The sequence below is a fragment of the Gymnoscopelus microlampas genome (assembly GCF_963454915.1).
Source record: "Gymnoscopelus microlampas genome assembly, chromosome: 5".
Lineage (NCBI taxonomy): Eukaryota > Metazoa > Chordata > Actinopteri > Myctophiformes > Myctophidae > Gymnoscopelus > Gymnoscopelus microlampas.
Genome location: NC_139942.1, coordinates 9,935,478 through 9,957,612, shown reverse-complemented (window position 1 = coordinate 9,957,612; position 22,135 = coordinate 9,935,478). Strand labels below are relative to the sequence as shown.

Genomic DNA, 22,135 nt, shown 5'->3' with positions numbered 1-22,135 from the left:
ACATTTTTGAAGAATGTTTTCACTGTTGCTACCTTTAGAATATCAAATGACTTGTCAGGAGAGAGAGCTCATACAGGATAAACAAGTGAAATTGGAAATGATGAAACAAAACAAAAAAGGAGAAGACAATTTAAGCTGATAATGAGTTATCTCTCCTGATTGGATAAAATTGGTATCCCGACCTGAAAATGTTTTCTCTGTTTACTAAAGAGCCGAGAGACGGGGAGACCCCTGTTACTGACCAAACACTTTATATAGCAATGATTACAATCACAATATAGAGCTATTTAACACTTATTTCAATAATAACAATAATAATAATAAAATCACTTAAACAACCTTTAATTCCGCTTGTTCGGTGTGTACTACTGTAGGTTTTTGCTTATGTTTATCATTGTGTTTTGTGTGTACTTTACTGTAGGTTTTACCCATGTTTTATTGTATTGTGTGTATTGTAGGTTTTGCCCATGTCCAGATGCCTCATTTTGGTCGTGGTAACGTGTTCTCCAGTCCGCCCACCGCGCAGCATGTACAAGAACAGGACAGCTACAAGACCTACCTCAAGCAGCAGGTACGGGCTCAAATTCAACCTCAAACTGCGGGTACTGCAATGCTCAGAATTGTGACCATGAGACATCGATTGGTGCTGTATTTTGAAATTAAACAAGACGAGTGGATTGCAGAGAGGCAAGGCCTTTAGCTACGTGTGTGTGTACGTTTGTGTTTGTGTTTGTGTGTGTGTGTGTGTGTGTGTGTATGTAACCTGTGTATCTCTAAACGGAGACAGCAGAAAAGTCATTGGAGGTTGTTCAGCTGGTACAGTGCGACAATTTTGTATTTATGTAATATACTATTGAACATTTGACAATACTCAACTCTAACTGCACATTAGAAGGGAGTTGTGAATAGCTACTGTATATGTAATAGCCAATGTAACAACTTATAATACCCTCCACTACCACTGCTTGCGGCCCAACATGCATCCTCTTTTCGTTTCTACAGAAGCGTGCTGTTTATTCTATTAAGTTAATACTTTACACAGAAGCACAGCCTTTATTCTAGGCTTTATTCTATCATTGCATACTTTGTGTTGTGGCGACATAAACTTATGGTAATATTCGTCAGGTTTCGCAATTTTCACTGCAATTATTTTATAATTTAGAAATTCCATAGAATAAAAAAACACAATATTTACAGGGTCCACCTTTTAAATACCCAGGATATATCCATGTCTGTCTGTCTGTCTGTCTGTCTGTCAGTCTGTCTGTAGGTAGACTCTCGAGCCAGACTGTTAACACTCACACAATATTCAAATGCCTCTGTCATACAGTCTGTGCAAAGGATGTCCTGAAAACGATCCAGGAGTAAAGCAGATGTTCCGTTTCGTCTTTGCAGTCGCATAAATTTGTCCTACTGTAAATCAAATTAGTCGAAGCAAATATAGCTTGCTGCTTAGAAGGAATGGGAATAAAAAAACGTTTTTTAAGATATTTCAAAATATATTTCCGTGAATGGAAATGACAAACGGATGACGGCTCCCTCTCTGGGCTTTCAGGACACGTAGTTCCAGACTCTTATGTAGCATTCAGAGATTGTGGAATAGTTGTCTGTAGGTGTAGCTCTGGTCCATAACTATTCATAAATATTTTATTTTCTGGCCAAAAAGTGTATTTTAGACGTGAAGTGGGGGGCTCAGAATGTTCCCGCTAAGGAAAGTAGGCTTTCAACATCTTAAAACCGTCTTTGTTTTGGTGAGCAGCTAAAGCGTATATCTTATTTTTTACTAAAGACGAGAGGCTGCGCAGCCTGCGCTACCGGGGGTGAGCGTGCAACGGCTCTAAAGTAACATAGCGTTAAGGAGAACTCCTTTTTAACGCTATGGACCAGAGCTACTGTAAGTCATGATGCTATTTGTGCAGATTGAGAAGCGCCGCAATGCATCAGAGGAGCGAGAGCGATCCAGACTGTCTGTCTGTCAGTACTGTATGTAATGATGTGTTTGGTTTGTACAGATAGAGGAGAAGCGTCTGCAGGCGTCAGAGGAGAGAGAGCGAGCCAGGCTGGAGGAGGAGAAGGAGGAGAGGAGGTTGGAGGAGCAGAGAGCTCGCATCCAGAAGGAGTTCCTGGAGGAGCAGGAGAAGAAGAAACGCAAGGAGATGGAGGTACGTGTGTACGGAGGTCTAATAATGTCTCATTCTGTCTTCAACTTGAAGATTAGTTCTTGTCGGCAAGCTACAGCATAATATTAGCATTTCATTACGACTGTTTTGGCTGTAAAGCACCTTCAGATTTCTGTGGATTCGATGACACATTTGCTAGGGGTATTCTGAAACAGGCTGTAGCTTCTGCCTGCATTTTGAAGCATTCTGACTAATCTTTCAAGAACCACAGAATATTTATCTCCAGTATGATCGATCCTCTGATGGTTGCTAATCACGGAGGGTTTCACTGTGCTCCTGTGAGAAAAAAAAAGTCACAGCAACCTCCCGTTCGCTTGTTATACACTGTTGAAAATAGCATGTCTCGCCAAAAATACATAGTAAAACACAGGAGCCGAGATACAGAATATTTCCCAAATACTTTAACCAGGATGTGAATGGAGCAGTAAATCTTTGGATCACGTTACCTCCTGGTTCTGCGTGAAAAACGATTTTTGAAATGACGGAGATCTCCTCCAATGGCAGGAAATGTGTTAAGAGAGAAGGTGTGCAGATAAGCACGTCTGTGCAAATCGGCGCTGTTAGACATGCCCAGCCCTGGTTTGTATTGTGCGTTACGTCATACCAGAGCCCATATAAGATTATATTAAGGCGTTACGGACACCATGAGACAGCGACAGACAGCGACAGGGAGGCAGAGAGAGAGACAGACGATAACATAGAGAGAAACAGCATTCTAACAGCAGTTACCACCCAACATTTCACCTCCGGGGTCAACCACCACTTTTGCCGGCATTGTCGCTTAGAGAGGAACCATCTCTCTTTTAAAGTAGGACAAGGACATATTCAGTAGGACAAGGACATATTCAGCATCATGTCAGACAGAAAGGCGGTCATAAAGAACGCCCAGATGATGTCGGAGGACATGCAGCAGGACGCGGTGGAGTGTGCCACGCAGGCCCTGGAGAAGTACAGCGTCGAGAAGGACATCGCCGAGTACATCAAGAAGGAGTTCGACAAGAAGTACACCCCCACCTGGCACTGCATCGTCGGGACCAACTTCGGCAGCTACGTGACCCGCGAGATGATGATCTATTTCTACCTGGGCCAGGTCGCCATTCTGCTGTTCAAGATCGGATGAGGCAAGAGAGCGGTTCTCGAACCTTTTTGTCACTGCAAGGACCCCCCAGTTGGATATGTATTAGGCCACTGACCCCCCATTTGATACAGTTTTCATCTCTGGGACCCCAATATACACTGTAGAATCCTCAGTGTTTGACTCTTGAGACTGTGCAAATGGAATCAAATGGACCCATAAGGGTCCGTTCATTTGTACACTTATCGGAGTTAAACACTGAGGATTTTTTGAACCTCTAGTGGAGAGGTTCTCAAACTTTTTCATGTCAAGGACCCCCAAATTGACACTTATTAGCCCGCGGACCCCCATTTGAAAAGATATGCCAGGGACCCCCATAAGAGAAGAGTTTTACGGCTCTAGCAGTGATTCTCAACCATTTTTAATTTCAAGGACCCCCAGTTTGACATGCATTAGACTACGGACCCCCATTTAATGGCATTTATTTCTAAAATCTATGTTGAGAGTGTACAAATGGAACCAAATGGACCCGTTAGCGGTCCATTTGGTTCCATTTGCTCAGAGTTACAGACCCATAAGGGTCCATTAGGTTCCTAACTATCTACCATTTAGCTGGGGACCCCCTGGAACTTCCTCAAGGACCCCTGGGGGTCCCCACACCCCACTTTGAGAACCAATGCTCTAGTGGTCCCTGGACCCCGGACCTTGAGAACCAGTGGGCTAAGGCAGCGGTTCCCAAAAGGTGTACAAAATCCCAAGATACACGTGGAACAGTTCCACGTGCGCCTTGGGATGTTGTGACGATGGTAGTTCCACTTTCAGCCTGGCACCCCTGTTGTGCATTTGTAAGTATTATTACTAGTGGTGAGGCCCATTGGGTACGCATGCCCCTTGTTAATGCATTACCCGTTGTATCCGTTGTTGTATCCAGGTGCAGTACCCATTATCATAGACCTTAGAGGCCAGTCTATGATGCCACGTGTTCGCAGCACATGCCTGTCTTAAATGAGATACCTGTAGTACCCGTTGTTAGAGTACTTGGACCAGTCTATGCCCAAATATTGATGACACCAGAGATCTCTATATATTGGCCTAAAAGGGACACGGACAGACAGACAGTACAGAGATTTGTGGATTTATAGTTATATCTGGACATCCGCCCTGTTGAGGTTGATCTAACCGACAGTTCTCGAGATATGCGGGGGAAAGACACACATTCCGTGCCTTTTATAGATATAATAAAACATTTTCAAAATGTTTCATCTGGAGCCATCGTGACAAAGATGTTCCTACTGTATTTGGGGGAAGAACTTTTTTGTTATTTAGTTTTTTGTTTTACATTTCAGCTTTGTTTCGATTGGACATTGAATAAAGGCACAGACAGGCAAGGCGGGAGAGAAGAGAGGGGATAACATGCAGTGCAGTGCATCCACCATAATAGTGACCAATGACCATATATTTATGTACTATGCACTCTTAGTCAGTGTCCTCTTTAGTGTTTTTGTTTCGTTTTTATGGCTATAAGAGGGTCTGTCTGTGTGTCTGGAGATCAGCTCCTCTTGTGTACACTGTACTGCCAGTAGGCATATCAGAACCTCCACTCATTTTTTTCACATTTATTTCACATTTATTTCAAATATTTAACTGATTTGAGTCAATGAGGATCAGGATGTAACCTTGCCCTGATTTGGAGTTGTACGTAATATAATAGATATGTCATAGATGGCTGACTTGACTACATACTGTATAATATTTATATATACAGTATGTGTATTATACTGTATATAGGTCAATATATCATGTGTCCCAGTAATACATTAGTAACTATATACTGTAAGTGTATGTGAATATAATATATGTTTATTAATATATATAAATGAGCAATGAGCAATGAGTATAATGATAGTATATCATGATGTTTAAGTGATTGCATTATGTGATATATTATATTAACTAATACATATATGGTAAGGTATAAGAGAATATATAGAGGTACAGTACATTATATGAGTATTCCATATGTGTCATACAAACATATGAATGTTGATATTAGTAGTTGAGAAGGAGTAAGACTTTGTCGTACTCCTTTTTTAACATTTAATTTGTCATTGTGCTTTCTAATTTTAGCATTTCTGATTTTGTTTTATCCGTTTTTTGTTGTTGGAAATAAAGGTTATCAAATCGATGAAGTCTTGAACCTAATTCATACTAACTTGCACGTTTAAAATAGCAGATCTACACGCTCACCACATTGCGTTCACGACACACGCTTGTAGGTCTGTTATTTTAAACGCACGATTGCCGTTTGATGAGGAATCAGGCTTCAGATCCACAGTTTAGCCACAATAACAATGTCTCTCCTCTCTTTCCTCTCCTTCCTCCTTCAGCAAAAAGCCAAGAATGAGGAGCTGGTCCGTCTGGCAGAGGAGAGGAGGAGAGACGAGCAGAGGGTGAGGAGAGACGAGGAGGACAAGGAGAACACTGCTCTGAGGAGGGAGTATGAGAGAGAGAGACAGGCTCGCCTGGAGGAGGTACACACACACACACACACACACACACACACACACACACACACACACACACACACACACACTGTAGATTTTTGCACAACACCCTTGTGTGATAGTACTTAAGTGGTTAAATTGATTTGATATATATAAAAATAAAACGCTTCTCGTTCTCGGTTATTTGATCAATCACAAAATTAATCAATGGAATAATCTCTAGAAAACAAAACCAATAATTCACGATACAACATTCATCACTATTTTTTTTAATACATAAAATGTTCCAAATGTTCACCTATTATGACATGCTCAGAATAGGTCATCTATGGTTCATGTGATTAATGAGATGCACTCTGCTTGTTTGAGGCTTTGTGTTTCTTGGTACAGAGCTGGCAGCACTGTTTGACTAAAGCTAAGTACACTGCTAAGCTAAATGGCAAGGCTATGTTGCTCAGCAAAACATCAACCAGTTCCACATTGAGCTAAATATTTCAAGCAATCAGCAAGAGAGTGGCTCCACAGTAGAGGCAGGCTGTTTCATTCGCATTGCTCCGCTGCTGTTAAAAAAAAACAATACAATTTTGGTCCTGAATACATTATGGTAGACATTTTTGTTATTGCAATATCAAGATAATGACTATATTGTTACATTCCTAGAAAACAAGAAAGAAATGACTTGAAGTCATATCCTACCAGGTGCTGTGTGTGTGTGTGTGTGTGTGTGTGTGTGTGTGTGTGTGTGTGTGTGTGTGTGTGTGTGTGTGTGTGTGTGTGTGTGTGTGTGTGTGTGTGTGTGTGTGTGTGTGTGTGTGTGTGTGTGTGTTCATAGACCTGATTACTTGTATTTCGGATTGCTTGTTTCTCTCGCCAAACCTGGCAACAGTGAATCTGCGACAATAAACGCTATAATGTTTTTTATGTAAGTGGTGGCAACATTTTTTGACACCACACGGGTATTCCCAACAATGGCGAAGAGTGAGGTCAGTGTGAACATGGCCAAATAATAACTTAATAGTACAAAAGTATGGGCATCAAAATGTACTGAAAGTACCAAAAGTAAAAGTACTAAATCTGTGAAAATAGCAGATCTACAAGCTCACAACGCGACCACTTGAGGCCCATTACTTCAGCTATTTTCAAAAAGAATCTTGAAAGCAAGCCCAAATAAGCAGTGGTGGAAAAAGTACTCAAATTCTCTACTTAAGTAAAAGTACCAATACTGCAATATTAAAATACTCTGTTACAAGTAAAAGGCCAGAATTCAAAATTAACTTGAGTAAAAGTACAAAAGTATTGGTATTAAAATGTACGTAAAGTACCAAAAGTGAAAGTACTAAATCTTTGAAAATAGCAGATCTACAAGCTCAGTACAGTACTTGAGTAAATGTACTCAGTTACTTTCCAGCACTGCAAATAAACAGCGACACGACGTTGTGACGTCTTTGTTGAACTGCAACATGGCGTTTACACTTTGTTAATTTACAGCCTGTAAGCCTACATCTACATAAACGTTCAGATTTAAAATATGAAGTGCTTACCCCATGGCCACTGATGTTACACTTCATTTCGGGTGGGTCTCAGTACCCGTATATTCCGTATTGTTCAATACAAAGCATTTGAATGCAATCGGCGGCCATTTCCTCATAGAGGTATAATGTATCAGAGTGCATACACCCCCCAACCGCTACAGTCGCGTTGGAAAAAGACGGAGACAATGGCCACCAATCGGATCAAAAAGCTTTGTATTGAACGATACGGGTACTTATGAGGGCCCGTATGTAATTATAACACCCGTAGCCATGAGATAAGCACTTTATATTTGAAATCTGAACGTTTATGTCGATGTACGAGTTGTAAATGGAGAAATGCAAACACCAGGTGTAAGTTCAACCATGACGCAAGTTCAACCACGACGCTTAACAATGCAAAGCTCGTCAACTACCGTCGGCACCCCACCGTTGTATTTGTCCACATCTTCAGTGAAATTCTTCCATACAAACGAACATCGAGCGGCCTGTTGTTTAGCTGGGGCCGCCCTCACCTATAGCTGCTGTGTTTGCAACATGTGAGCAACATCGTGTATTTGGTTTTAATGCCAATCATTAGCGTCTTGTCCCGGTCTCTCGCGCGCAACATAGCCGTTCATCGTATGGGGAAGTCGCAGACTTCCAGTGGGGGTCCTCGGACCACGAGTGATTGCTTTACGGGGGTCCCCAGGCCCCCAGGCCCCCTTGTATATCCGCTGTAGAGGTTGAAGTGCTACTATGGCCTGTAGTTGCTTCTTTTGGGCGTGTGTGTGTGTGTGTGTGTGTGTGTGTGTGTGTGTGTGTGTGGGAGGGCTCTCTCCCTCTCTGCTGCAAAGCAAAGGAGGAGAGGCGGGTGCTGTAGGACACTTACTCCCCATTGGCTTAAAGGGGGGGGAAGTGTGAAGGACAGCCAGGACAGCCAGGACAGCCAATGAGACTTAGGTGTCGACTCCTGAGTGCTTAGGAGTCGACCCCTGAGTGCTCAGGTGGCGAAAGTCTACTGAGGCCGTTTGTAGACCCGGCGCACTTCGGCACCTGGTAATAACCAATAGCTGCAGCCCTAGCTCACTATTTTGATCGTGTTTTGGAGAACATCATTGAGTGCTGCTTCCAGTGACGTGGTAGCAGGTCTCTCTATGGATGATGCAGTGTGTGAATTTGACGCGCGACACTTCATTCAACACTTGGCTTTCAAGTCCTTTGTTTTCTTTCCCTGCATAGAGCCAGCCCAGTCTGTGCAAACACCAACACAGCTCTATGTTCCCCTAAGTTTTATAATTCACCAGAAAGAGAGAGACATGCACAGTTGTATGTAACCTTGTCAGACACTTCTTTGTTCTACTAAGCGAAACCTTTCGGCTCACATGTCTACTTCTGTTTCGTCTGGTTTAAGTCATTTGTGTGTTTTAATTCAGTGGTGCTCAAAGTGGGATCCGGGGACCCCCAGGGGTCCTTGGGCGGGTTCCAGGGGCTCCCCTGCTAAATTTGTTAATCCAGCATCACAATCATTTAAACCACTTTATCCATTGGCTATTCAAAAATAGCAGATGTACGTCTGCTATTTTTGAATTTTGTTAAAAAATCTTGAAAATCAAGATTTTTTACGAATTGTTACTTTTGTTAATACACAAATCTTCTCTTTTTGGGGTCCCTGGCACAAAAAATGTCAGATGGGGGCCAAATACATATAAATTTGGCGGTCCTTGGCACGAAAACATTTGAGAACCACTGTTCTACTGTGTGATCCTTAGTACTGTGTGTCTACGTCTGTCTCATCTGTTTGAATTCATGCTCATTGTAGTGTGTGTTTTAATTCCTCCACACTGTGTGTTGTGCAGCTGCACAGGGAACCCTCTCCTCCAATCCCCACCCTGCAGAGGAGACACGGGGCCCGGCACACTCCCAGGCCGCCTAGCGCACACTCGCTCAGCGGACAGCCACCTAGCACACACTCGCCCAGGCCCCCTAGCACACGCCTACCCAGCACACACACCTCCCCCAGGCCCCCACCCAGCAGCACGCACAGCCAGCTGTCCTCTGCGCCCCTGTCTGTAAGTGACACACACACACACACACACACACACACACACACACACACACACACACACACACACACACACACACACACACACACACACATATATGAAATGCTTACAACTGTATTGTCAGACTGTATTTCTGTTCAATTAAATATATATTACTTTCATTTAATTTACACTGTATGGGTTACTAACACATTCACTGCCAGGGGTTTTCTAAAACAGCAAAACTGACAGCATTTACTGACACCTTTTCAAATAGTCACATAATATTTATCTCCAGTATGATCGATCCCCTGATGGTTGCTAATCACGGAGGGTTTCACTGTGCTTCCGCAAAAAGAAAAAAAAAAACATTACTTGTGTACAATTACATAAGTAATGTTAAAAGGAAAAAGCACTGAAGGTTTCCATTGTTTCCATTGTCGTACCTATGTATTCAATTCATCGAAATTGCAGCGCCTGAACGCCATGGAGGTTTTCTTTAGTGAGGTGAAACGCAAACTATAAGAGAAAGTACAGTAAGCTGAGAAAAAGCCAGCTCACGTCGCTCACCGCAACACACTCATACCATGCAGTATAAATCAGGCCTTTGACCTCTAGTCTCTCAAGCCTGAGTTACACTTTGTGTTTGTGTTATCAAATTCTGCCCGAACCCGACCCTACCTCGGGTTCCATGGGGGGAAAAAAATATTATTTCAATTAATTATATTCTGTTTTTTCCGGGTTTTCGGGCCTAAACATTATGGTAATTATCGGGCTGGGCCCTGTTTGGGCCGGCCCTTAATTTTCAGGCCCGTTGAGAACTCTATGTCGCAATTCCAAAAATAGCCAATATGCAAGCTTTTAGATCAGTCAATATTCATCACTCTCCGGATATAGGATGAAATTGGTATCCTGTCCTGATGTTTTTTTTCTTCTGTTTACTAAAGAGCAGGAGAGATGTGGAGACCCCTGTTACTGAACAAACACTCTTTCTTTTGATTGCTAGCACAATATAGAGCTATTTAACACTTGATTTCACAAAGAAATATCACTTACTGCACCTCTCTTAATGATGCTTCACCCAGGTGACATAAAGAGTGTGTACGTGATCATGTTGTGTCTGTGTTTAAGGAGAGATGTCTGTCAGGACTGCAGTCACCTCCTGTCCCCGCTCGACGCAACCAGCTCAGAGCTGCAGGTACGCACGCACGCATGCACACACACACACACACACACACACACACACACACACACACACACACACACACACACACACACACACACACACACCTTGATGTTTAAAATGATGATTGAAAAACTGCATTTTCCCTCTAAGCCTCATTTCTGTGTGTGTGTGTGTGTGTGTAGAGGATAACAGGGGTGTGTTCAGCGAACTCTCAGCGTTAAGGAGACAGCTCTACAGTGAACAGAAGAGACTAGAGGAGTGGGAGGAGCATGACCCTCTGATGGACAGGTAAACTGACCAGTCAGTTAACAGCTGCCCACACGGTTAGCTGTGTGTTGCTCATTCCACGAATGGCACGATCCTTACAAGTTGTACCTCGTTGTAACGGTGACTAATCAGGGTTTCCCCACGATATAAAATACTGTACCAATTGGTATCATTGCATTGAAGGGGAGAAATAATCGACCAAAAATTATGTTTCCGGACTTTTTTTAATAGGAGTTTTACATTCACACTTAAGGCCAGTCCACACCAATGCAAGTCCTTGCAACTGCCATTGGGGATAATGGTTGCAAGTAGTTGCATAACTGGCCTTAAAACTGTTTTGTTGCAACCTGTTGCGACTAGTTTCATTGCTGCGGTCTGGCCTTTTAGACCCTTTCAACCCCTGAAGAGTGAAGACTATGGCTCTGCTTTTCCGTGCATATGTGAACACGTGAAAAGACCTCGGGCCCCTCTGAAGTGAACCGAACTCGGACCTCTTCAGGAGGTGGTCTGAGTACGGTTATAATTTGGGGGTCCCGACCAAGGGGCAAGTCTGAGATATTTACGATGAGGCCGACAAAATGGCCAGAGTGGCGCTGTTTTACCCTGCGCCGACCTGCGGAGTCAGAAATAATTTATTTTAGCGCAAGTGAATGGGTTTTTTGACAAACTTTAGACTAGATTTTCTTACTGTAATAAAAATTGTCATAAATTCTATATGCTTCCAGTCACTAGTTTAAAGTCTCCTTTCAATCATCAGGATATGCGTTTTGCTAAATTATGGTCCTATTTATTATAAAATTGACGATAAAGTAGGCTATTCTCTAGGAGGGGCGGGATGATTTGATTGACAAGCTACACAACCAATAGCATTCATTCCCCGCCCCCCGCTCTTGATTGACAAGCTACCCAACCAATAATGGTCTGGACTCATTCTGACGCGTATTGAAAGATGGCGGACCTACAGTCTTGCAACAATTGGCTTCATTTTCGGTCTGTAGAAAGCAGCGAACGGGGTTTGTCCATCTCATTTATACAGTCTATGGTCCCGACCCACAGCTTGCTGGAGACGGATCACTTCTTTAGTGTGAACGGAAAGAGGTTCTGAGGCTGTGTGTCTGTCTGTCTGTCTCTGTCTAGACGTAGAGATCGCCCCCTGGTGGATGTGTTTGACAGGGCTCGTCTCAAGCTGCAGGCTCCCGTCAGACGACCTTCATCCAAACACACTGAACCACTAAACCTGATGAATATACACACATCACTGCAACTGAATGGTACACACACACACACACACACACACACACACACACACACACACACACACACACACACACACACACACACACACACACACACACACACACACACACACACACACACACACAGACCTGATAAATATACATACATCTCTACAACTGAGTGGCACATTAAGGATAGCTCAGTATAGTATGATATATGAACTCTATGGCTGCTGCCGTGAATACGTCAAAAGATGCACAGTAAAATCCCCAGTGTTCATTTAACTCTGAGAGTGACCAAATGGACCCATAAGTGCCAAAATAAATATTTCCCTGTTGCCCTGTACAGTAGTGTCCATCTCATTCAGAAAAAGAAAAGGATATACAGGTAGCCTCTAACATTACAGCATAGAAGCAGTTCTACTTCATTCCTTCTGACCGCCAGAGGCAGTGTTTTCAACACCTGCGCGAAGAATATCCAGGTGTTGAAAACACTGCCTCTGGCGGTCATCCGGAATTCGTAGAACCTTAGTTATATGCATAACTCTCGTTCTATCAGAACCTTATGGTTCCACATGGGTTTTGCTACACATATATATTTTTTAAGTATGATATTTAAATTCCTGATAATTGATGCTCTACCATTAGGAGGAAAACAGCAGTGTATTTATACATGTCAAATAGGTTTAGTTGCTACAAAAGCATGGATTTGATGGATTTCATTCCAAAAAACAAAAACTTCCTGTAAGAATAAAGCCGATGTTTACTGTTAGTGTGTGTGTGTGTGTGTGTGTGTGTGTGTGTGTGTGTGTGTGTGTGTGTGTGTGTGTGTGTGTGTGTGTGTGTCAGACGGTTGTGAACTTCCCAGCGGAGAGGAGGAAGTGGGTGTGACCAGGAGGAGGAGGCGGGGTGACTCTAGTCTAAGGACCGCCCACAGTGGTAAGAAGATTATTATAAATTAGTTACAGAGTACAATGTGTTAATGTTTATTAATGAGTTAGATATGTAAATGTTGTTTATTAAATTGTTATGTTAATGTCTTTCAGACTATGTTGACCTGTCCCCTCTTCACTACCTGGTGAGTTCAACAGCACTTCCTCATTACATCACTTCCTGAATAACAACGCTTCCTCATTACATCACTTCTTACATATGTCACATTCTTAGTTGTGTCCATGCCATAGACCAGGGGTGGGCAACTTTGAGGATGGAGAGGGCCACTATATTTCCACTCTCACTCCAGAGGGCCACATTGCATATACTGTCGGGCAATTCTGTCACACTAATGTAGCAAAAATAGCCGATCTACAAGCTCAAAACGCGTCGCAGTGCGACGCGTTTTGAGCTTGTAGATATGCTATTTTTTAATTGGATTCCTGATTTATTTTTTTGCTATTTTTTAATTGGAATCCTGAAAAGTTACATTTTTATTTAATTTCAAATGCATTTAGTTATACTTATGTTAGCTTTATGAACTTAAATACAAATACGTTGGACATAATTAAAGCAGGTCATGTTTGCAATTGTAACAGCTGTAACAGCTGCAATTGTAACGACAGGTTTACTAAGGTCATCTACGTCATTTTATTGATCCAGCTATTCCAGCTGGCAGATGTGCACACTGTATACATTTCATTGAGGTATCTAAAGAGCACAGAGTATGTGTCTGACTGTGCAATAAGTATGCGCTGTTATCGCGACAACCAAAAAACGCAATATATTGGGACAGAAACGATACCTGGCACTGTTTAGATACCTCAATCACATGACATAGCGTGCACATCGAAACAACCTGTGATAAGTATTATTTCCGATATGTATTTCGGAACCGATTATATGACAACGAACGCAAGCATTCAGAAATACTGTTTGTTCATAAGCTGATACAGCAGGTTCTCACTGACTCCAATGCATTCCATCAAACTTGCGGTTCCAGTTTGCCTCGGATGTGTCGAACACTTCACCCTTTGGCTTCCGTTCCTTCATTTTAGTTCATTTAGTTAAATGTAATGCCTCAACTCCTACATTCCTGCACCCTGACAAATGCGTGTCAGGGTGCAGGAATGTAGGAGTTGAGGCATTACATTTAGTTCCACAGATATTAATATTGTGAAAATAGCACCCCTACAAACCCACAATGGCTCGCAAGGCATTTTAAAAAAAATATTATTTGACGATTTGGCCAATGTTCGACCAGTTTTTATAGTATACCTGTAGTGTGTTGATTTCTTTTGATGCAGTAATGGTCTTTTTTTTAGGTATTAAAAAGGTTAAATTGTCACTTCACTGTCATCTGGGGACCCCCCCAAAATCATTTGGGGGTCCCGACCCACAGGTTTAGAACCACTGTAGTAGGGGTTCAGTGCCTTGCTCAAGGATACTGCCTTGCTTAGGCACTAAAGCCTAATTTATCAGTGGTGGACAGTAACTAAGTACATTTACTTGAGTACTGTACTCAAAGGGGAATATCACTCATTTTCAACATCAAACTATGTCATTTCTATACCTTTTATAGCTGTATTGTGGAAAAAGGTCCCCCCCTTATGTGTTGCCTAGAACTGGAGAATCGATGTTTGGGGTCATGTGATCAGTGACGTATGGTCAACGTTGGCCCGCCCTCTAGACTGCCTCATACATTAGAATCAAGGGAACTAAAATGAAGGAACGGAACCCAAAGGGGGAAGTGTTCGACACATCCGAGGCAAACTGGAACCGCAAGTTTGATGGAAGTGAGAACCTGCTGTATCAGCTTATGAGCAAACAATATTTCTGAATGATTACGTTCGTTGTCATATAATCGGTTCCGAAATACATATCGGAAATAATACATATCACAGGGTGTTTCGATGTGCACACTATGTCATTTTATTGAGGCATCTAAACAGTGCCAGGTATCGTTTCTGTCCCAATATATTGCGTTTTTTGTTTGTCGCGATAACAGCGCATACTTATTGCACAGTCAGACACATACTCTGTGCTCTTTAGATACCTCAATAAAATTATACAGTGTGCACATCTGCAAGCTGGAATAGCTGGATCAATAAAATGACGTAGATGACCTTACCTTCTTTTTAGCGGCGCTCAGGTATAGATCCTGCTCTATACCTGACTTTGTCCGTGTGCGTACGTCAACGTTCTGATTGGTCAGGTGCGTCAACAAAGTGATTGGTCAAGCTTCACGTGACACGTGGCTATAAACACATTATAAACACATATCGATGACAAAATGTATCTAAGGCGCCGCTACCTTCACACAGGGTGTTGACACACCCTGTGTGATTCACTTCCAACTGAATCAGTGTGACTTAACACTGAGTTATATTATCTACAATTACTATGTCTTGTGAAACGTAATATATATCCATATGCCATTATAAACTACTAAGATGTACTTGCACAGTGATTATTCATTCATTCGCTCAAAGTTGTGAGACCCCTCTGTGACATAAATGCCCTTATTTGGACTGGTAACATGATGACGTGAGGACGTTCTGGCGCCATTAATTTAGAAACGTTTGTGTTTCAGAGGACCACAGACCTGTTGGAGTCAGAGAGTGCCTTTATAGGTGAGAACCTTGATTGATTCTTTGTGTTGCACCTCTTATCATCTCATCTGTAGTTATTATTTAGTCACAATAAGTGCTCAGGAAGCACTCACAGTACATGATAATCTGGCCAATTAATCGCACCTGATAGTCAGGAGGGATGTTCCGACCCAAAATCACCACCATCCACTAGTGTGAGTTGATTAAAATTGTAGTGTGTGTGTGTGTGTGTGTGTGTGTGTGTGTGTGTGTGTGTGTGTGTGTGTGTGTGTGTGTGTGTGTGTGTGTGTCAGAGCCTCTTGGACCTGAACCCTCCCAACTGTCAGCCAGAGAGAGGAGAAGGAACAGACAAACACAACAGCAGCAGCAGCCCATTGGTCAAGCTGATATCTTCACTGTCCAATCAGAGAGGGAGGCAGGTGGAAAGGAGAGGACCAGAAGGTTTCAGGCTCTGGGTCGTCAAGGTAACTTGTGCTGTTAAAAGTAGATTTAAATGTCTTAAACCAATAGTTCTCAAACATGTCCATGTGAATTAATATGTATTCGGTCGCTGACCCCCCATCTGGAAATATTGTGTGCCAGGGACCCCCATAAAAGAAGATTAGTTAGGGTTTGTCAACATTATTCGAGAACAGGAGATCAACAATTTTACAACGCGTTGCATCGTGAATTGTAGACCGCCTATTTTATTTCAAATAACCAAAACATGAAATAGTGGTTTAAGTGTTTGAACTATTTATAGATATTTTGCCCCTCAATGACCCCTGGGGGTCCCCCAGAACCCAGTTAGAGAACCATTGCTGTGAAGTATGCAGCGTTAAAGCCAATTTGTACTTGGACCGACTTAAGTGTCACCAAACAGTATTGCCAGAGAATGTAAACGACGAAGTGGACATAGCCTTGTGCATATTCCCAACCAATCACAGTATGAAACATTGTATTCAGCGTCTGCAGACTTTCATTTTTCTTCTCGACATATTCTTTGTCGTTTTTACGTCACTTTCGCAGCATAAATTGGCCTTTAGGGTTACTACAAATGAAGTCCGATGTTTTTCAGTCTTGGGCAGGGCTTCCTGAACCCGAACAAACTAATTTGTCTCTGAGAAGTGGGAGTGTAATGCCTTCATTAAATGATTACCACCTGCTTGTGTTTGTGATCGATCCGAGAGTTGTCTCCCAAGCCAGACACCTAGCCATGCCACATAGTCTGCAACTACACCAACTCAAAGTCGCGAACGGAATCTGTCATCTGTTTGTCATTTGTACTGATCTTTAAAACATTGCTTGGAGTGAATGCAAGGATGACATCGGGTTAGTGTACTAACCTGATGTCAGACTAATATTCACATAATATTCAAACATTTATTACCAAAACAAACTTAAGAGTTGATTTGCAATTTGTCTGTGTATGCTGAGAGATAACGACAAGAACAGGAATGTCATTTGAAAGCATGACGCGTTGCAACATGAAAGAGTGTCTCGTAACTCTTTCGATGGGTCTGGACTCTGGACAAAGTTGTGTCCTCTCCTCCCCTTACAAGTGTGTAACACCAGACATTAACTGTTGTACTGATAGAGCAAAATAATATAACAGTTTATAAAGACATAAGACGGAGCCATCTTCCATCGTTAAAAATCGATTATGATCATTTATATAAAAAATCAGCAGTGCCGCTCATATCTCTGAATGCATGCATTTAGGGGAAATACTGTTTGAGTAAATGTACTTAGTTACTTTCCACCACTTGACTCTGTTGTCTGTCACAGGCCCAGCCAGCCGCTCTGATGATGATGATGATGAAGGTGACTTCGCCTCTCTCCCCATCTCCCCTCGGGGGGGCCACGCACCCAACCCTCACAGCTCCACGGAAACGCTCGCCACGGACCCGTGGATGCAGGTGGGGGGTCTCTCGCGGAGGGAGGAGGGGCTAAGGGCCAGGGACTCTGTCCCCCAAGACTGGGACACCTAGCCTCGACCAATCACAGCCCTGCGGATACATGCGGTATTGTTTATAGACTAATGATGCGTTTACAAACATTGATGCTCATGCACGCGCTCCGTGCACGTAATCAATTCCTAACAGATCCCCAAACCTGTTGTTTTGAGGGGCACTGGTTTTGATTCATTGTGTGTAGGCCGGTGAGTCGCTCCTTAGCTGGGAGAGCCAGAGTCATACTTTGCCACGCGTCTAGAATAGCAGACCTAGAAGCTCACAACGAGCTTGTACTGTAGGCCTGCTATTCTCTGCCCGTACCAAGGCGTGATGGAGCGTAATTTCGGCTTGACTGTCCGCAAGGTGAGCAATGCCGCGATCATTGAGTGCTCCCTCTGTGCATGTCACGGCTAATCACAGCGACTGGAGGCGGGGTTTTGTAGACGACTAGTTTGAGAATCGCCATTATCGCTTACACACAACATAAACCATGAAGTATATTTCAAGAGGGAGGAGATCACAGTAAACATCCTAAGCCTTCCTCCTCCGCACTCGAGGAAGACTGCAGCCGGAAGTTTGATGGAATGCATTTTGATGACTTTTTCCATTGCGTCTTGTGAGCGGCCTTTTGAAGCCGGCCTGCGTGCACATACTGGCTGCTCGTCTGATAAGTAATCTATAGAGCTGCAACTATTGATTCCATAATTTGTTTTATTCATCTATTTTTATATAAAACGTATGTGTAAGAATAGATTTTTCTTTTTTAATAAACTAAATGAATTAGTATGATTAACCACCATGTGGTCAAACACACTTGATCGCGTGTTTCCAGTTCAAATGCGCTGCTGAGCCAATGAAATGAAGCTATGTGAAAATGAACTGGAACAGGAAACGGTTACGTCACCTTATTGAATACCGGGACTGCACTCATGTACATAAACCTATTAGGCTCCAAATCATCCAGAGCCTTGGAACAGTATTCTAGCTGGACAAGCCCGCAGTGCTGTAGTCCTTTAGTCCATTGAATAGGCTCTATGCACAGCAGCCATATTATCACTTCCTTCACATGTGTTACCAATGATACTAATGAAGGCTCTGTTCCATTTAGTGTAGCACAGTGGTTCTCAGATCTTTCAATTTCCACGACCTCATAACTCTGAGTGTACAAATGGAACCAAATGGACCCTTACGGGTCCATTTGGTTCCATTTGTACACTCTCAGAGTTACACATCCGTAAGGGGCCATGAGAGTGTTTCCAGTGATATGCACAATATCGGCACCCGGACTTTGTTTGACCAGAATGGAACAGAGCCTTCATTAGTATCATTGTTGACACCTGTGAATGTCTTCACAATATGGCTGCTGTGCATAGAGCCTATTGCTACAGTATTGCACTTCTTTTCCTCCTGTAAAACAAACTCCCTGTCTCCTTGGTCTGAGTATTGATCCATGTATCGGTGTGTACAGACCCTGTGAGGATCACATCATATGCTGTAGGAGTAAACATCTTTAAGCAGGGAGAAGACCCTCAGTTGAAGCCCCCCTCATGAACAATACCAAGAATGGCCTTTTCAGTTGCACTAAGAAACTGTGTTTTCCAAAACTAGTGAAATAATTTGCATGACAACGGGTTAAGTTAATCAGACTGATAGTTTTAGTCTATTAAAATCTATTGTATTGTCCCACCTGAACATGTATTAAAGAGCTGAAGAGACAGGGAGACCCCCGTTACAGAGAAACACACAATGATTACTATCACAATATATAGAGCTTTTAACTTTTTAACAATTGTTTTTGTTTTCACACAAAAATATCACTTACACTACTTTTAAACCTGCAATCTATAATCTTTTATGTCCACAGGATGTAAACGTGTCGATAGAAGAGCATGTAGACCAACTGCTATCAGTTATATTGTACTACCATTGAGCTGGCAAGAGGATAAACTGTGCTTTGACCCTCATGCAGTAACTCTTATCAACCAGTAGGTGTCCTAGCAGACCACAGGATATATAGTAAATGTCTTAATGGAAAAGCAGGTAGTAGAACAAATGTACATGTTTTAACATATTCTACCATACACATTTTGTTAAAATATATATTTTTTTCTGTACACAAAGCTATGACTTACAGCTTTAGAGCCCTTTGTTTAGATTGGTGATGCATTTTGTTCTTCCTTTTTTATACTTTTTTAATCTTTTCTATTTATTTTATTTCCGTTTTTCTTTGGTCGTGTTTTGTCTGCTTTGTAAGGTGACCTTGAATCCACAAATAATAATATTATTATTATTATTTTAAAGTAGTATTATTAGTATTATTCGATCTGGAGTTGGTATCATGAACCAATGAGTAGAAGCGTTTTAATTGTAATATGTGTAATAAATGATATTTTAACTTAAGGGAGAGTGTGTGTTGTAGTTGAGAAGCAGTAGGCCTATCTGTTGTTCAAACTAACACCTCCGAATGCTGTTATTTATTTTAGGCTTGATTGTCATCATCATAACGTTGTTTAATAAAAATCATACACTTAACAGAGGCTTCACCTATTTTTAGTTATCCTGCAGGACCACATTGGAAACAAGTGTTTACGCTTTAATGTGTTATTCTAGGTTTAAGTTATATTGTGATCATACTTGTATATCTTTTACCCAAATCAAATCCATAGTTCCCACATTCAGTTTGAGCGGGGTCGACCGCACACAATCCAAAACGGCACTCAACCACTGTCACTCAACCACACTCAACCATTTGTTTAATCACCGCTTTCAGCCCAAGGACCCCCTAGCTGAGAGAGAGATGAAGCAGGTACCCCCTCTATATTGTATAAAATTGTGTTTCAGATTAGTTTTTCCTCTTTTTTCCCTCTACACCTCTATACCTCTTTGCCAAAAATAGCCGATCTACAAGCTCACAACGCCTCGCAGGGAGAGGCGTTGTGAGCTTGTAGATCTGCTATTCAGAATAGGGATGCTAGGGTTCAAGTGGTTAATGTTAAAAAAAATAATCCTCTCACAAAGATTTGGCAGACCCCCTATAGTAGCTCTGAGGACCCCCTGTTGAAGACCCCCGGTTTATTCACTTCCAATTTCACTTGTTTATGCTATACATAGTGTCATGAGTTCTGTCTCCACGATGGATGAAATTGGTGACCTAAAATGCTGTTTTAGGTTTTTGGTAAGAAGACACCATCTCACTAACAGGAGTATAACTGAGGCCCAACTTTCAAAATTTTACATTAACCTGCCTTCCTCTTTTTGGCCAAAAAACACAGAATAAATCTCTCTTTATGACATCAGTGGTTTTCTGGGGCGGCAGTGGCTCGGGAGGTAGATCGGCCGCTTGGCAACCGGAAGGTTCCTGGTTCGATTCCAGGCTCCCCCCCATAGTTAGTGTTGAACTGTCCTTGAGCAAGACCTGGCTGCTCCTGATGAGGTGCCTTGCATGCATGGTTTCCTCTGCTGTTGTGAATTTGTAATGCACATTGTAAAGATAAAGGCACTATATACAGTAAATGCATGTAGAGAAGTTAAAAATGTATCTTTATGACATATTAGTGGCAAAGTGTGATACGGGGCCCCCCAGGGACTGGTCCTTCCAGGCCAGGGGCCCCATGCAGCAAAATGAGGAACAATTTAATTGCAGTGTTATTTCACCACTAGAAGACAGTAGACTGCAGAATGAACTCACATCGTATAGGGTTCACTCTCTCCACTCGTAGAATGAATTGACTGGTATATCCCAGGCCTCTGTACTTGGTCCCCTCCTTCTTCCCGCCCAACCCAGCCTAAATCCTTTGTAAACACTGTGTCATCAGTAGATCAGATCCTAGATCATCAGTGACATAGAATGGGGAAACTGTTTTTGGTGAAATGTTCCTTTAATGCCGCACAGACACGTCAGAGCTGTCCAACAGGTTACTGTGTGTGTGTGTGTGTGTGTGTGTGTGTGTGTGTGTGTGTGTGTGTGTGTGTGTGTGTGTGTGTGTGTGTGTGTGTGTGTATAAAATCTTGTTGCCTGAGGCTACTGACTTGCATTGTAGCCTGGAGGAGCAGAGATTATAGATCTACTACTGTAAATACTGCTCTATTACTACTATACTACTACATATTACTGCTACTATTATCCTACTGTAGCCTATTATAATAATAGTATAATAAATACTATTACATACTAGATAACAATACTGATTAATTGATTCAGTGTTTTATACACAATGCATATACATGACCATTCAAGCTAATTGCACATATCTGTCAAAAGTATCAAATAAAAAAAAGCTTGTTAGCTTATTTCAGTGAGAACTCTGGGCACCATTAGTTTTATATAGTTTATATATATAGATGTTTTTTATTTACATCTATTGGATAAATGGAGGGGCCAACTACATTCAAATTGCTACAAAACCCATGTGGATGGCCAGACATGAACCCCCCATGATGACAGTGACAGTGAAGTGACAATTTAAGGTCTTTTAAGACCTTTTTGTAATACAAAAAGATAATAAGCATAAGACCATTACTGCTTTAAAAAGTAATCAACAAACTATACTATAAAAACTGGTCAAACATTGGCTAGAATTGTCAAATAATATAAGAAAGGGGCAAAAAGTGTGAACATAGCCGATCTACAAGCTCTCAGCGCTTTGTGAGCTATTT

The 22,135-nt window shown here is 42.1% G+C and overlaps 2 protein-coding genes across 6 annotated transcripts in view; both read left to right on the top strand.

The window, feature by feature from the left end:
* LOC311046126 (centrosome and spindle pole-associated protein 1-like) overlaps positions 1-18,608 on the top strand; it is a 35,174-nt gene extending 16,566 nt beyond the window's left edge. For 3 of the 5 annotated variants that reach the window (XM_084058271.1, XM_084058272.1, XM_084058273.1), the window contains exons 16-27: positions 459-571; positions 2,013-2,162; positions 5,643-5,786; positions 9,127-9,339; positions 10,444-10,510; positions 10,681-10,786; positions 11,903-12,036; positions 12,850-12,939; positions 13,047-13,078; positions 15,527-15,566; positions 15,839-16,009; positions 17,313-18,608. In XM_084058271.1, the coding sequence (XP_083914397.1) occupies positions 459-571; positions 2,013-2,162; positions 5,643-5,786; positions 9,127-9,339; positions 10,444-10,510; positions 10,681-10,786; positions 11,903-12,036; positions 12,850-12,939; positions 13,047-13,078; positions 15,527-15,566; positions 15,839-16,009; positions 17,313-17,515 (1,463 nt within the window). In that variant the 3' untranslated portion in view covers positions 17,516-18,608. Of the gene's footprint in view, positions 1-458; positions 572-2,012; positions 2,163-5,642; positions 5,787-9,126; positions 9,340-10,443; positions 10,511-10,680; positions 10,787-11,902; positions 12,037-12,849; positions 12,940-13,046; positions 13,079-15,526; positions 15,567-15,838; positions 16,010-17,312 lie in introns of those variants that run through there. The other 2 variants (XR_014600838.1, XR_014600839.1) reach the window with 2 other exon arrangements.
* LOC311046128 (dynein light chain 2, cytoplasmic-like) lies at positions 3,034-3,300 on the top strand (the record flags this gene model as incomplete). Its single annotated transcript, XM_084058275.1, has 1 exon — positions 3,034-3,300. The coding sequence occupies one exon, from the start codon at positions 3,034-3,036 to the stop codon at positions 3,298-3,300; it is 267 nt and encodes an 88-aa protein (XP_083914401.1).
* Positions 18,609-22,135: the final 3,527 nt, after the last annotated feature.